The sequence below is a fragment of the Antechinus flavipes genome, chromosome 5 (assembly GCF_016432865.1).
Source record: "Antechinus flavipes isolate AdamAnt ecotype Samford, QLD, Australia chromosome 5, AdamAnt_v2, whole genome shotgun sequence".
Classification (NCBI taxonomy): Eukaryota; Metazoa; Chordata; class Mammalia; order Dasyuromorphia; family Dasyuridae; genus Antechinus; species Antechinus flavipes.
The window spans coordinates 260595050-260610995 of record NC_067402.1 but is presented as its reverse complement, the minus strand read 5'-3'; the positions used below and the strand labels follow the sequence as shown (position 1 = coordinate 260610995).

Sequence of the window (15946 nt, the reverse complement as noted above, 5' to 3'; positions counted from 1 at the left end):
TTACCTATCATCACAGAAGGAAGGAAATGTTTTTTTTTCAAAATAATAATAATAAATAGTGTATATCATAGTTTATATAATTAAATAAACACACACACACACACAGAGGCAGCTTAGTGGAAATAGCAATAGAACTTTTCATCTGGAGTTAGAAAGATCTGGTTTAAATGAGGCCTTAGACAGTATCTGTGCTATGTGGGGAAAGTCACTTAATCTTTCTCAGTTTCTTCAACTGTAAAGTAAGAATAATAATAGTATCTGCTTCCTAGATTTGTTATGAGAATCAAGTGAGCAATAATTGTAAAACTAAGCTAAAATTAGTAAAACTAAAATTAACACAATATATAGTACATAGTAGGCACCTAATAAATGCTTATTTCTCTGCTCCAGAAACATCAGTCAATATTTTTCAGTTATCTATAAAAATAATCATTGTCCCTTATATTTTGACAAACACCACTTAATGTGGAAAAATAATTCTTTTACCTGCTTAATTTCAGTATAATGACATTTACTAAGAAATGGTTTATTACCAGTTTCAGTCTTTGCAAAACATATTTTATATTGATATGAAAGAGAAATATTTCTAATTTTCAGAAAACAGCATTGGAATGGGAATAAGTTTTATGTCCCAAATCATTTAATTTTCCCTATTACTCATTTTCTTTATTTTCCTCCCATTCCTTTTGGACCATATTGATTAAAATATTAACTTTCAAGTAAAGCCTTTGTCTTCAGGCTGTAATCTAGGAACTAGGTGTGGACTGCACTTTATAAGGAATAGCAAGGAAGCAACAAATCTTTGTTCACAGGAATTAGCTCAGTTAAATGGCATTCAGGGCAAAGTGGCACCATTTCTTTCCTTTCTTCATTCCCTAATTAGGCAAGTAACTAAGCTATGTAAGAATTGGGTGAAAATTCTGTTTCTTCTTTGTTCAACAATTAGTCTATTACAGGGGTCCTCAAACTATGGCCTGTGGGCCAGATTCGTCAGCTGAGGATGCTTATCCCCCTCACCCAGGCTATGAAGTTTCTTTATTTAAAGGCCCATAAAACAAAGTTTTTGTTTTAACTCTAGTCTGGCCCTCCAACAGTCTGAGGGACAGTGAAGTGGCCCCCTATTTAAAAAGTTTGAGGACCCCTGGACTCTATCAATTACTGAATGTCAATTCTGTGAGTTATAGTATGACAGGTTCCAAGTAGTGTACCAAGAACATGGGAAATCGATGCTCTCTTGTCCTTGAAGAATTTTCAGTCTCACTGGAAGCTGATGCAAAATAGGGAAAGTTCACTTATAATACAAGTTACCATAAAAACATAGCAACAAATGAATTGTTATTAAGTAATGTAAACATTTATTTAAGAGAGCAAGAGTGAGAATGAAGGGGAATGGATCATATATATGTACAGTTAGGCTTGTGAAGCCTGATAAAATTAAAGTTTGATTTGATTTGATGAAAGCCAAAAAAAAGGAAACTGAGAGGAAAGAAAATGTATCTTTTTCTAAGAGGTGTCCTTATTCATCTAAAGGCACATGCAAAGGAATTTTTTTCTGAAAAATAGAAGGTAAAATCCTCTAATGTATCTGTCAGCTATAAGAACCTATATATTATACCCTCCATCCTTCTCTCATCTTGCATATGAATTGCACATAAAAAGCTTTATCTCCTATATGCCTTTGGAGGTGTTTTAATGTTTTAATCAGACAGAAAACAATGCTTTATGAAAATATTTATAGCAGTTAACTTTGAAGGTAAATTAATTTCATATAAACTAATACTGACACATGAAATCAGTAGTAGAAATTCTGTTTACATTTTTCTATCAGGATACCATAAGAAAGCCTCAACAAGAACTTGCAGATTGCAAAAATGAACCATGCATGAATTCACAAGAGCTTACATCACTTTATCAAAGAGTTTTGGAATGGGAAAAACAACTACAGAAGGAATTAGAGCAAAACAAAAGAAAAGTAAGTATGCAAAAAATTCAATAATTTCTCATTGATTAATGAAGAGTGTTTTCACTCTAACACTTTTTTTTACTATTATTATAATATATTTTGTGACAACTGTACCTGCCATCTAAACTGACAGACAAGACGTATAACATGTACCATTTGTACCTATTTATACCATTTATATATTGGGATAATTATTTTCACTCATAATTTTGTTTACCTATCATCACAGAAGGAAGGAAATGTTTTTTTTTCAAAATAATAATAATAAATAGTGTATATCATAGTTTATATAATTAAATAAACACACACACACACACAGAGGCAGCTTAGTGGAAATAGCAATAGAACTTTTCATCTGGAGTTAGAAAGATCTGGTTTAAATGAGGCCTTAGACAGTATCTGTGCTATGTGGGGAAAGTCACTTAATCTTTCTCAGTTTCTTCAACTGTAAAGTAAGAATAATAATAGTATCTGCTTCCTAGATTTGTTATGAGAATCAAGTGAGCAATAATTGTAAAACTAAGCTAAAATTAGTAAAACTAAAATTAACACAATATATAGTACATAGTAGGCACCTAATAAATGCTTATTTCTCTGCTCCAGAAACATCAGTCAATATTTTTCAGTTATCTATAAAAATAATCATTGTCCCTTATATTTTGACAAACACCACTTAATGTGGAAAAATAATTCTTTTACCTGCTTAATTTCAGTATAATGACATTTACTAAGAAATGGTTTATTACCAGTTTCAGTCTTTGCAAAACATATTTTATATTGATATGAAAGAGAAATATTTCTAATTTTCAGAAAACAGCATTGGAATGGGAATAAGTTTTATGTCCCAAATCATTTAATTTTCCCTATTACTCATTTTCTTTATTTTCCTCCCATTCCTTTTGGACCATATTGATTAAAATATTAACTTTCAAGTAAAGCCTTTGTCTTCAGGCTGTAATCTAGGAACTAGGTGTGGACTGCACTTTATAAGGAATAGCAAGGAAACAACAAATCTTTGTCCACAGGAATTAGCTCAGTTAAATGGCATTCAGGGCAAAGTGGCACCATTTCTTTCTTTTCTTCATTCCCTAATTAGGCAAGTAACTAAGCTATGTAAGAATTGGGTGAAAATTCTGTTTCTTCTTTGTTCAACAATTAGTCTATTACAGGGGTCCTCAAACTATGGCCTGTGGGCCAGATTCGCTGAGGATGCTTATCCCCCTCACCCAGGCTATGAAGTTTCTTTATTTAAAGGCCCATAAAGCAAAGTTTTTGTTTTAACTCTAGTCTGGCCCTCCAACAGTCTGAGGGACAGTGAAGTGGCCCCCTATTTAAAAAGTTTGAGGACCCCTGGACTCTATCAATTACTGAATGTCAATTCTGTGAGTTATAGTATGACAGGTTCCAAGTAGTGTACCAAGAACATGGGAAATCGATGCTCTCTTGTCCTTGAAGAATTTTCAGTCTCACTGGAAGCTGATGCAAAATAGGGAAAGTTCACTTATAATACAAGTTACCATAAAAACATAGCAACAAATGAATTGTTATTAAGTAATGTAAGCATCTTTTTAAGAGAGCAAGAGTGAGAGTGAAGGGGAATGGATCATATATATGTACAGTTAGGCTTGTGAAGCCTGATAAAATTAAAGTTTGATTTGATTTGATGAAAGCCAAAAAAAAGGAAACTGAGAGGAAAGAAAATGTATCTTTTTCTAAGAGGTGTCTTTATTCATCTAAAGGCACATGCAAAGGAATTTTTTTCTGAAAAATAGAAGGTAAAATCCTCTAATGTATCTGTCAGCTATAAGAACCTATGTATTATACCCTCCATCCTTCTCTCATCTTGCATATGAATTGCACATAAAAAGCTTTATCTCCGATATGCCTTTGGAGGTGTTTTAATGTTTTAATCAGACAGAAAAAAATGCTTTATGAAAATATTTATAGCCGTTAACTTTGAAGGTAAATTAATTTCATATAAACTAATACTGACACATGAAATCAGTAGTAGAAATTCTGTTTACATTTTTCTATCAGGATACCATAAGAAAGCTTCAACAAGAACTTGCAGATTGCAAAAATGAACCATGCATGAATTCACAAGAGCTTACATCACTTTATCAAAGAGTTTTGGAATGGGAAAAACAACTACAGAAGGAATTAGATCAAAACAAAAGAAAAGTAAGTATGAAAAAAATTCAATAATTTCTCATTGATTAATGAAGAGTGTTTTCACTCTAACACTTTTTTTTTTACTAATATTATAATATATTTTGTGATAACTGTACCTGCCATCTAAACTGACAGACAAGACGTATAACATGTACCATTTGTACCCATTTATACCATTTATATATTGGGATAATTATTTTCACTCATAATTTTGTTTACCTATCATCACAGAAGGAAGGAAATTTTTTTTTCAAAATAATAATAATAAATAGTGTATATCATAGTTTATATATTTAAATACACACACACACACACACACAGAGGCAGCTTAGTGGAAATAGCAATAGAACTTTTCATATGGAGTTAGAAAGATCTGGTTTAAATGAGGCCTTAGATAGTATCTGGGCTATGTGGGGAAAGTCACTTAATCTTTCTCAGTTTCTTCAACTGTAAAGTAAGAATAATAATAGTATCTGCTTCCTAGATTTGTTATGAGAATCAAGTGAGCAATAATTGTAAAACTAAACTAAAATTAGTAAAACTAAAATTAACACAATATATAGTACATAGTAGGCACCTAATAAATGCTTATTTCTCTGCTCCAGAAACATCAGTCAATATTTTTCAGTTATCTATAAAAATAATCATTGTCTCTTATATTTTGACAAACACCACTTAATTTGGAAAAATAATTCTATTACCTGCTTAATTTCAGTATAATGACATTTACTAAGAAATGGTTTATTACCAGTTTCAGTCTTTGCAAAACATATTTTATATTGGTATGAAAGAGAAATATTTCTAATTTTCAGAAAACAGCATTGGAATGGGAATAAGTTTTATGTCCCAAATCATTTAATTTTCCCTATTACTCATTTTCTTTATTTTCCTCCCATTCCTTTTGGACCATATTGATTAAAATATTAACTTTCAAGTAAAGCCTTTGTCTTCAGGCTGTAATCTAGGAACTAGGTGTGGACTGCACTTTATAAGGAATAGCAAGGAAGCAACAAATCTTTGTCCACAGGAATTAGCTCAGTTAAATGGCATTCAGGGCAAAGTGGCACCATTTCTTTCCTTTCTTCATTCCCTAATTAGGCAAGTAACTAAGCTATGTAAGAATTGGGTGAAAATTCTGTTTCTTCTTTGTTCAACAATTAGTCTATTACAGGGGTCCTCAAACTATGGCCTGTGGGCCAGATTCGTCAGCTGAGGATGCTTATCCCCCTCACCCAGGCTATGAAGTTTCTTTATTTAAAGGCCCATAAAACAAAGTTTTTGTTTTAACTCTAGTCTGGCCCTCCAACAGTCTGAGGGACAGTGAAGTGGCCCCCTATTTAAAAAGTTTGAGGACCCCTGGACTCTATCAATTACTGAATGTCAATTCTGTGAGTTATAGTATGACTGGTTCTGAGTAGTGTACCAAGAACATGGGAAATCGATGCTCTCTTGTCCTTGAAGAATTTTCAGTCTCACTGGAAGCTGATGCAAAATAGGGAAAGTTCACTTATAATACAAGTTACCATAAAAACATAGCAACAAATGAATTGTTATTAAGTAATGTAAGCATCTTTTTAAGAGAGCAAGAGTGAGAGTGAAGGGGAATGGATCATATATATGTACAGTTAGGCTTGTGAAGCCTGATAAAATTAAAGTTTGATTTGATTTGATGAAAGCCAAAAAAAAGGAAACTGAGAGGAAAGAAAATGTATCTTTTTCTAAGAGGTGTCCTTATTCATCTAAAGGCACATGCAAAGGAATTTTTTTCTGAAAAATAGAAGGTAAAATCCTCTAATGTATCTGTCAGCTATAAGAACCTATGTATTATACCCTCCATCCTTCTCTCATCTTGCATATGAATTGCACATAAAAAGCTTTATCTGCTATATGCCTTTGGAGGTGTTTTAATGTTTTAATCAGACAGAAAACAATGCTTTATGAAAATATTTATAGCAGGTAACTTTGAAGGTAAATTAATTTCATATAAACTAATACTGACACATGAAATCAGTAGTAGAAATTCTGTTTACATTTTTCTATCAGGATACCATAAGAAAGCTTCAACAAGAACTTGCAGATGGCAAAAATGAACCATGCATGAATTCACAAGAGCTTACATCACTTTATCAAAGCGTTTTGGAATGGGAAAAACAACTACAGAAGGAATTAGATCAAAAGAAAAGAAAAGTAAGTATGAAAAAAATTCAATAATTTCTCATTGATTAATGAAGAGTGTTTTCACTCTAACACTTTTTTTTACTAATATTATAATATATTTTGTGACAACTGTACCTGCCATCTAAACTGACAGACAAGACGTATAACATGTACCATTTGTACCCATTTATACCATTTATATATTGGGATAATTATTTTCACTCATAATTTTGTTTACCTATCATCACAGAAGGAAGGAAATTTTTTTTCAAAATAATAATAATAAATAGTGTATATCATAGTTTATATATTTAAATACACACACACACACACACACACACACACACACACACAGAGGCAGCTTAGTGGAAATAGCAATAGAACTTTTCATCTGGAGTTAGAAAAATCTGGTTTAAATGAGGCCTTAGACAGTATCTGTGCTATGTGGGGAAAGTCACTTAATCTTTCTCAGTTTCTTCAACTGTAAAGTAAGAATAATAATAGTATCTACTTCCTAGATTTGTTATGAGAATCAAGTGAGCAATAATTGTAACACTAAACTAAAATTAGTAAAACTAAAATTAACACAATATATAGTACATAGTAGGCACCTAATAAATGCTTATTTCTCTGCTCCAGAAACACCAGTCAATATTTTTCAGTTATCTATAAAAATAATCATTGTCTCTTATATTTTGACAAACACTTCTTAATGTTGAAAAATAATTCTTTTACCTGCTTAATTTCAGTATAATGGCACTTACTAAGAAATGGTTTATTACCAGTTTCAGTCTTTGCAAAACATATCATTTTATATTGGTATGAAAGAGAAATATTTCTAATTTTCAGAAAACAGCATTGGAATGGGAATAAGTTTTATGTCCCAAATCATTTAATTTTCCCTATCACTCATTTTCTTTATTTTCCTCCCATTCCTTTTGGATCATATTGATCAAAATATTAACTTTCAAATAAAGCCTTTGTCTTCAGGCTGTAATCTAGGAACTAGGTGTGGACTGCACTTTATAAGGAATAGCAAGGAAGCAACAAATCTTTGTTCACAGGAATTAGCTCAGTTAAATGGCATTCAGGGCAAAGTGGCACCATTTCTTTCCTTTCTTCATTCCCTAATTAGGCAAGTAACTAAGCTATGTAAGAATTGGGTGAAAATTCTGTTTCTTCTTTGTTCAACAATTAGTCTATTACAGGGGTCCTCAAACTATGGCCTGTGGGCCAGATGCAGCAGCTGAGGATGCTTATCCCCCTCACCCAGGCTATGAAGTTTCTTTATTTAAAAGCCCATAAAACAAAGTTTTTGTTTTAACTCTAGTCTGGCCCTCCAACAGTCTGAGGGACAGTGAAGTGGCCCCCTAAAGTTTGAGGACCCCTGGACTCTTATCAATTACTGAATGTCAATTCTGTGAGTTATAGTATGACAGGTTCCAAGTAGTGTACCAAGAACATGGGAAATCGATGCTCTCTTGTCCTTGAAGAATTTTCAGTCTCACTGGAAGCTGATGCAAAATAGGGAAAGTTCACTTATAATACAAGTTACCATAAAAACATAGCAACAAATGAATTGTTATTAAGTAATGTAAGCATCTTTTTAAGAGAGCAAGAGTGAGAGTGAAGGGGAATGGATCATATATATGTACAGTTAGGCTTGTGAAGCCTGATAAAATTAAAGTTTGATTTGATTTGATGAAAGCCAAAAAAAAGGAAACTGAGAGGAAAGAAAATGTATCTTTTTTCTAATAGGTGTCCTTATTCATCTAAAGGCACATGCAAAGGAATTTTTTTCTGAAAAATAGAAGGTAAAATCCTCTAATGTATCTGTCAGCTATAAGAACCTATGTATTATACCCTTCATCCTTCTCTCATCTTGCATATGAATTGCACATAAAAAGCTTTATCTCCTATATGCCTTTGGAGATGTTTTAATGTTTTAATCAGACAGAAAACAATGCTTTATGAAAATATTTATAGCAGTTAACTTTGAAGGTAAATTAATTTCATATAAACTAATACTGACACATGAAATCAGTAGTAGAAATTCTGTTTACATTTTTCTATCAGGATACCATAAGAAAGCTTCAACAAGAACTTGCAGATTGCAAAAATGAACCATGCATGAATTTACAAGAGCTTATATCACTTTATCAAAGAGTTTTGGAATGGGAAAAACAACTACAGAAGGAATTAGATCAAAAGAAAAGAAAAGTAAGTATGAAAAAAATTCAATAATTTCTCATTGATTAATGAAGAGTGTTTTCACTCTAACACTTTTTTTTACTAATATTATAATATATTTTGTGACAACTGTACCTGCCATCTAAACTGACAGACAAGACGTATTACATGTACCATTTGTACCCATTTATACCATTTATATATTGGGATAATTATTTTCACTCATAATTTTGTTTACCTATCATCACAGAAGGAAGGAAATTTTTTTTTCAAAATAATAATAATAAATAGTGTATATCATAGTTTATATATTTAAATACACACACACACACACACAGAGGCAGCTTAGTGGAAATAGCAATAGAACTTTTCATCTGGAGTTAGAAAGATCTGGTTTAAATGAGGCCTTAGACAGTATCTGTGCTATGTGGGGAAAGTCACTTAATCTTTCTCAGTTTCTTCAACTGTAAAGTAAGAATAATAATAGTATCTACTTCCTAGATTTGTTATGAGAATCAAGTGAGCAATAATTGTAACACTAAACTAAAATTAGTAAAACTAAAATTAACACAATATATAGTACATAGTAGGCACCTAATAAATGCTTATTTCTCTGCTCCAGAAACACCAGTCAATATTTTTCAGTTATCTATAAAAATAATCATTGTCTCTTATATTTTGACAAACACTTCTTAATGTTGAAAAATAATTCTTTTACCTGCTTAATTTCAGTATAATGGCACTTACTAAGAAATGGTTTATTACCAGTTTCAGTCTTTGCAAAACATATCATTTTATATTGGTATGAAAGAGAAATATTTCTAATTTTCAGAAAACAGCATTGGAATGGGAATAAGTTTTATGTCCCAAATCATTTAATTTTCCCTATCACTCATTTTCTTTATTTTCCTCCCATTCCTTTTGGATCATATTGATCAAAATATTAACTTTCAAATAAAGCCTTTGTCTTCAGGCTGTAATCTAGGAACTAGGTGTGGACTGCACTTTATAAGGAATAGCAAGGAAGCAACAAATCTTTGTTCACAGGAATTAGCTCAGTTAAATGGCATTCAGGGCAAAGTGGCACCATTTCTTTCCTTTCTTCATTCCCTAATTAGGCAAGTAACTAAGCTATGTAAGAATTGGGTGAAAATTCTGTTTCTTCTTTGTTCAACAATTAGTCTATTACAGGGGTCCTCAAACTATGGCCTGTGGGCCAGATGCAGCAGCTGAGGATGCTTATCCCCCTCACCCAGGCTATGAAGTTTCTTTATTTAAAAGCCCATAAAACAAAGTTTTTGTTTTAACTCTAGTCTGGCCCTCCAACAGTCTGAGGGACAGTGAAGTGGCCCCCTATTTAAAAAGTTTGAGGACCCCTGGACTCTATCAATTACTGAATGTCAATTCTGTGAGTTATAGTATGACTGGTTCCGAGTAGTGTACCAAGAACATGGGAAATCGATGTTCTCTTGTCCTTGAAGAATTTTCAGTCTCACTGGAAGCTGATTCAAAATAGGGAAAGTTCACTTATAATACAAGTTACCATAAAAACATAGCAACAAATGAATTGTTATTAAGTAATGTAAGCATTTATTTAAGAGAGCAAGAGTGAGAGTGAAGGGGGAGAAGGGACATCGGGAAGAAAAGAGAGATAAAAGAGAGAGGGAGAAAGATCACCACGGTTGGAGATTAGAGAGTATTTTGCAAAGGCCGACCTAGCTCCCTGGAGACCTCAGGAACAGTCAGAATCAGGATAAGTAAAAGTCTTTGGTCTTTAGAGGGAGAAGTGAAGGAGACAGACAAATGGCCAGGAGGCTCCTGGATTCTCCAGTCCAAAGTCACCAACCTCCGCTCCTTGTCCTGAGGCCAAGTGAGGTTCTCTCACCTCTCTCATCCCACCCTCTAATTCTTACCTACAATTCTCTTAACCCCAAACATTGAGCCAGCATTAATTGTGAGAAGAGCAATTCCAGACATATGCTAATAGTCATTGTCGAATAGGCGATTAGCCTTAAGTGCTCGGTTGTCTGATTTAAGTGCACCTATTCAAAGTTTCAGCCTTTACAAGTATTTAATCTAGTCTTCTTCCCAACATGTAAAAATACTCATTGCAAAATTTCTGGGTTAGCACCTTTATTGAAAGAGCAATTGCCAAATACATAAATTTAATGATAAATATTTTTGATAATTGCACAAATATAATTTGTCAAAAAGCTACATTGGAAGGGTACTTTTCCAAAGCCTGCTTTTCTTTAAGCCCAAAAGTTTCATGATGAAGCTTTATAATCAAGCATAATCTTGATCATTGTACATAAGACATCTTTGGTGTATTATATTGATTTGGAATTAGGAAAATTAAGTTCAATTCGTTCTCTGTAATTTACTGGGCAGAACACACCAAGAAACTTTGTTTAAGTCTTTGACAACTCTTAGAGTTTCTAGTTATAGATGGCTGTGATCTACACTGCTGAAGTATCCTGTAGTACTAAAATTATATATTTTTTTACATATGTAATGTTGGCTATATATGTAAAATCTAAGTGCATTGCATATAGTGACATTTGGAATATAAAAATGCATAGTTTTGTCTATGCAATGGGCTACTACTTGATGGACTGATAACAATTTTTTGTTAAATATTAATATTTATATATAGGCATCACTAATTCAGAGTTAAATATAAGATTGTGATTTAATTTTTAAAATTGAAAATTTTGAACATTTTGTTTGGAATTTTTATAGCTGCAGGAATCCCAAGAACAAAGCAAACAGCCACAGCAATATATTAATGAATTAGAAGATTATATGCAAAAGTAAGAGTTAAAGATTTTTTATATGTTACTGCTATAAATAGTTGTAGATCAAATCAAAATTATATGATTATATTATGTTATTATTATATTATATTCATAATATAACATCATGCAATTGTTTATTTCTAAATACTTCTTTTTTGAATGGGAAAGAGGAATAATCTGCTTAAGTAAAACTTATTTTGAGATGAATAAATAATTGTAGTCAACCTTAGGAATGTCAGTGTCAAAAGTGTATTGGACTTCAAGCAAAAATTACCTCCCATAAAGAGAGATACACTTTGGTCCTGAAAGTTACAGGCATGAGAAATGTAGCTCATTTTCACCTTGCTAGTTTATTCAAGTGCTGCACTTTGACCATAATGAAAATCATCAGCAGAATTTCGAAGGATAAGCCATATAAATTACTGCTACAAAATTATTTACCCCCCTCGCTCCCCCCCCCCCCGAAGAACGAGGTTAGAAGCAATGTAATCCAACTTATATATAACCTGTCTCCAAATCATGGAAATTTGTGTTCAGTTTGTATATCTGATTTGTTAACTCGTTGAGTATTCTGGGACAGTCACTTTGTTTCCTACAATGTTCTTTAAAAGTACACATTGAAAAGCAAGCACAGATACACACTGCTAGAAGGAGTTTACTCATGAAAAGTTCCCAATTTCAATTAAAAAATTGTCTTACTACACCTCCCCTCCCAAGAAAATGTCCCTTCATAAAACATGTTGATTAATTGAGCCTTATCAGGATTTCCCCCCAAGAATTACATTTTTTCATATCCAATTGCTAGAGTAGCATATAATTAATTATAAATTAAGAAAGTGTTTCTGAAGAATATAAAAACAGGTTTCTTACAAAAAAGAAGAAGAAAATGGACTGGCTTTTTCATCTCTAGAAGGAATCATTAAGGTAATTGAGTTTATGGGGAAGAGTTCAAATCTTGATTCTAACATGTACTGACTGTGACCCTGAGTCACAGTCTGAATCTCTGTGCTGGCAGGAGACTTTAGAAAACTTGAGATTTAAATTTTGAATAGGTAGACAGTATTTTCCTACACCAAGGAAATCACAACTCCAAATCAGTGTGATGTTAGTTCATGATCATATATGTATGAGATATCTTTAAAATAGATACTGTTGTCTAAATATGTGATTGTATATGAAGATAAGTGGCTATGTGCAAATATAAGTTTCTTAGAAGGAAGTAATATTTTTCTTGATATTCGTATCCCATATTCCAAATACTATTTGCCTTTGATATCTATGCAATCCCTAGGTCCCATAAAAACTCACCCAAAAAAGAACCGCCTCTTACATAAGACTTTGTGTTAGTTCTTTTTTTTTTTAATTTCTTTCTTCAGCTACTTTGTATTTATGCCAAATATACTGCATTCATTTATTTATCTGTGAATAATGTTTTCATTCTAATTAAATGAAATCTCTTTGGAGCCATTTTTTACTTTTCTCTTTAGAGCTATCTTTCAGGCCTTGCAAGTGAGACCCTGAATAAGAAATTATTAAAGTAAATTAAGTATAAAAAAAGTTTTTAAAGCTTTGAATTGCTGACAATATATTTACTTTTTGTAGGCATAAAATGAAATGTGTTACATTTGAAGATTCAGTCAAACAGCAAATGGACAAAAAAGAGAAAAATTGGAAAAATATTTTCGATTATACTAATTTAGTAAGTCAGCTCTGGGATTTAGTTTTCCTCATTTTAAAAACACTTTAAGTGGTAGAACATAGTAAGAATTTTAATTGTAAAAAAAATAGTTGTTAATATAATTTGATATTCCAATACAATTCATATTGATTTGGGATGCTGGAAGTATTAATCATTGTGTTATGGGAGAGATGAATTTTTTCTGCATAAAATTATTAATATTAACATTATATCACATTAAAAATTATAGTAAAGTTGCAAAAAATGTTCATATTTTATAAAAAATTAAAAAAAATTCTATTATTGATAATGGTTAAAATTCAAGTCTTCCTCTCCTAAAGTCCTTTGGTGAAGTTTTGACATCAAATTAGTTGTCATAATTCGAATTCTTACCAAATGAAGTCTAAATTATTAATAAATAAGGTTGCTTTTTTAAAAAATTAAGTATTTATTTGAACTAATTAGAACAACGTATCAAATTAAAACATTTTAGGTGCTCAAAAATTGTATTTGCCTGTTATCTAACGTTTACTTGCAGAAGATGGGTTTTACTTTTTGGCATTTGTTTATCTTCTCCCATTTTTAATGGGAGAAAATTATTTTCTATATTCATGAAATAAATTATACTTAGTAATTTTTCATGGGAAACCTAGAAAGTTTAATTATTTGTTGATGACCCACGAGATACAATTTTCAGGCTTCTTTTGCTTACATAAAAGCCCTTTCTAATTATGGAGTGGCAAATTATTTTCTATATTCATGAAATAAATTATACTTAGTAATTTTTTGATCTAAAACCCTTTAGGATTCTCAAATCCTATGATACTATTACCCAATATTAGAAATTTGACTCTAGACTAACTCACTTGCTGTCAATCTGACTTTTGATAAATGTTTTTTGTCTTCAGGCCTCACATATAAAATGATGTACTAATCCATCAGTAAGTTCCCTTTTTGTTCCAACAGTTTATAATTCCAAGTTGAAGGAAATTCAATAGAATTTTATTTTTCCAAATACATGCAAAGAGATTTCACCATTTTTCACCTTTGCAAAACCTGTCATTCCAAATTTTTCTCCCTCCTTTACCCCAATACATCAAGCAATACAATCAAGCAATTTTTAATTTATGGTTAAAAATATGCAATTCTTTTAACATATTTCTAAATTCTTCATTTTAAGCAAGAAAAATCATTTTGAAAGGGGAAACATATGAGAAAGTTTTAAAAAAAGTAACTAAAATATATTGAAAAGACTCTTGATTTGATCCACATTCAGTGTCCAGTTCTCTTTCTGGACATGTATGTCACTTTCCATCAAATGTCTATTGGAATTGTCTTCAATCACCTTATTGTTGAAAAGACCAAAGTACATCCTAAGTGATTATCATATGATCATCTTGTTACTGTGTACAATTTCCTCTTGGTTCTGCTTGTTTCATTCGGCATCTGTTCATATAAATCTTTTTAGCTTTTTCTAAAATCAATCTGTTCATTATTTATGTATAGAATCTATTCCATTACATTACTATACCACAACTTATTCATCCATTCCCCAACTGATGGGCATCTATTCAATTTCTAGTTTCTTTCCACTACAAAAAGGCTGTTACAAACTATTTTGCACAAGTATATGCTTTTTGGTTTTTTGTGATCTCTCGGGGGTACAGACCTAATAGACACACTACTGGACAAAATGGAATTCGTAGTTTGACAATTCTTTGGGCCTAATTCTGAATTGTGATGATCAGATGAATGATCAGATCATTTCACATTCCTATAAGCAATGCATTAGTCTCCCAGTTTTCCCACATCCTCTTCATCATTTAGCAGCTCTTTTCTGTCATCTTAACCAATCTAAGAGGTATAAAGCGATACATCAGTGTTGTTTTAATTTGCATTTCTCTAAAAATATGAATGTACAGCATTTTAATATGATTAGAAATGGCTTTTGAAAGTGAGCTGTACATATCCTTCATTTATCAGCTGGGCAATGGTTTGTTTTCTTATAAATTTGAGTTTCTATATATTTTAGAAACAAAGCCTTTATCTGAAACACTGAATGGAAAAATCATTTCCCACCTTTCTCCTTGCCTCCTAACATGGCTATATTGGCTTTATTTATTCAAAAACATTTTTCTTTTGTTTTTTAATAATGACTTATTTATATAATGCATGCAAAGAGTACATCCAAAATGGCTGACTAAGGGCAGGAACTTGCCCAATTTCTCCAAATTCTTTTGTTCTAAATTCTTTTAAATAATTACTTGAAACAAATTTTAGAGGATCAAAACACCCCAAAATATGGAGCAGAACATTTTCCAGCCGAAGACAACTTGAAAGCTCGGCAGGAAAAATCTGTGACACGGAGTCCTGGGGCAGGAAATACCAGGATAGGACATTGAGCCCTAGTTCCATCCCCAGCCTGGCTCAGACCTGACCTCTGAATAGGTGCTATTTCCAAGTAAATGAAGGTTTTTTTCCTCTATTCTAAATCCATTTTTTCCTATGTGTTCTTTATTATAGATCTCAATAAGCTTGATATCATTAAAACAGAAAACAAAAGAATAGGCCTTTGTTGTGAATTCTGAAACCAACTTAGGCTCTTCCCTTATAAGGAAATATTGAAATGCTCATGCCTCCTTATTTGTCCTCCTCCCTGACATGGTGTGAACCCCTTTAAGTGGGAGGTGTTGTTTCTATTAAAAATATGCTTAAGAAGATGATTTTTCAAAATTCTTTTAAGGATTTTGATTTACTCTCCACCTCAGAGCATCTTCCCTCTAATGATTCCATTCTCCTTGTTATTTGTGAGTTCCAAAAGGGAACTCAACTTTCCCCTTATTAATCCTCATAATAAATAGCTATGTATATATCCTTATATATTGTAAATTTATAAATATATTCATATTAATTTGTAAAATACATTAAATGCATTATAAATAGCAGATAAGATTAGAAAGGAAGCATTAAATTGGGAAAACATTTTTA

At 31.9% G+C, this 15946-nt stretch overlaps 1 protein-coding gene across 17 annotated transcripts in view; it reads left to right on the top strand.

Annotated features, from left to right (window-relative positions):
* Window positions 1–15946, top strand: part of LOC127564017 (ankyrin repeat domain-containing protein 26-like) — a 114974-nt gene that overhangs the window by 95432 nt on the left and 3596 nt on the right. For 4 of the 17 annotated variants that reach the window (XM_052000240.1, XM_052000238.1, XM_052000235.1 and 1 more), the window contains 5 exons: window positions 4001–4144; window positions 6179–6322; window positions 8369–8512; window positions 11225–11295; window positions 12883–12979. The exons of 1 other annotated variant lie outside the window; for it this stretch is intronic. In XM_052000240.1, coding sequence (XP_051856200.1) covers window positions 4001–4144; window positions 6179–6322; window positions 8369–8512; window positions 11225–11295; window positions 12883–12979 — 600 coding nt within the window. Of the gene's footprint in view, window positions 1–1828; window positions 1973–4000; window positions 4145–6178; window positions 6323–8368; window positions 8513–11224; window positions 11296–12882; window positions 12980–15946 lie in introns of those variants that run through there. 12 more of the 17 variants (XM_052000244.1, XM_052000239.1, XM_052000251.1 and 9 more) reach the window with 7 other exon arrangements.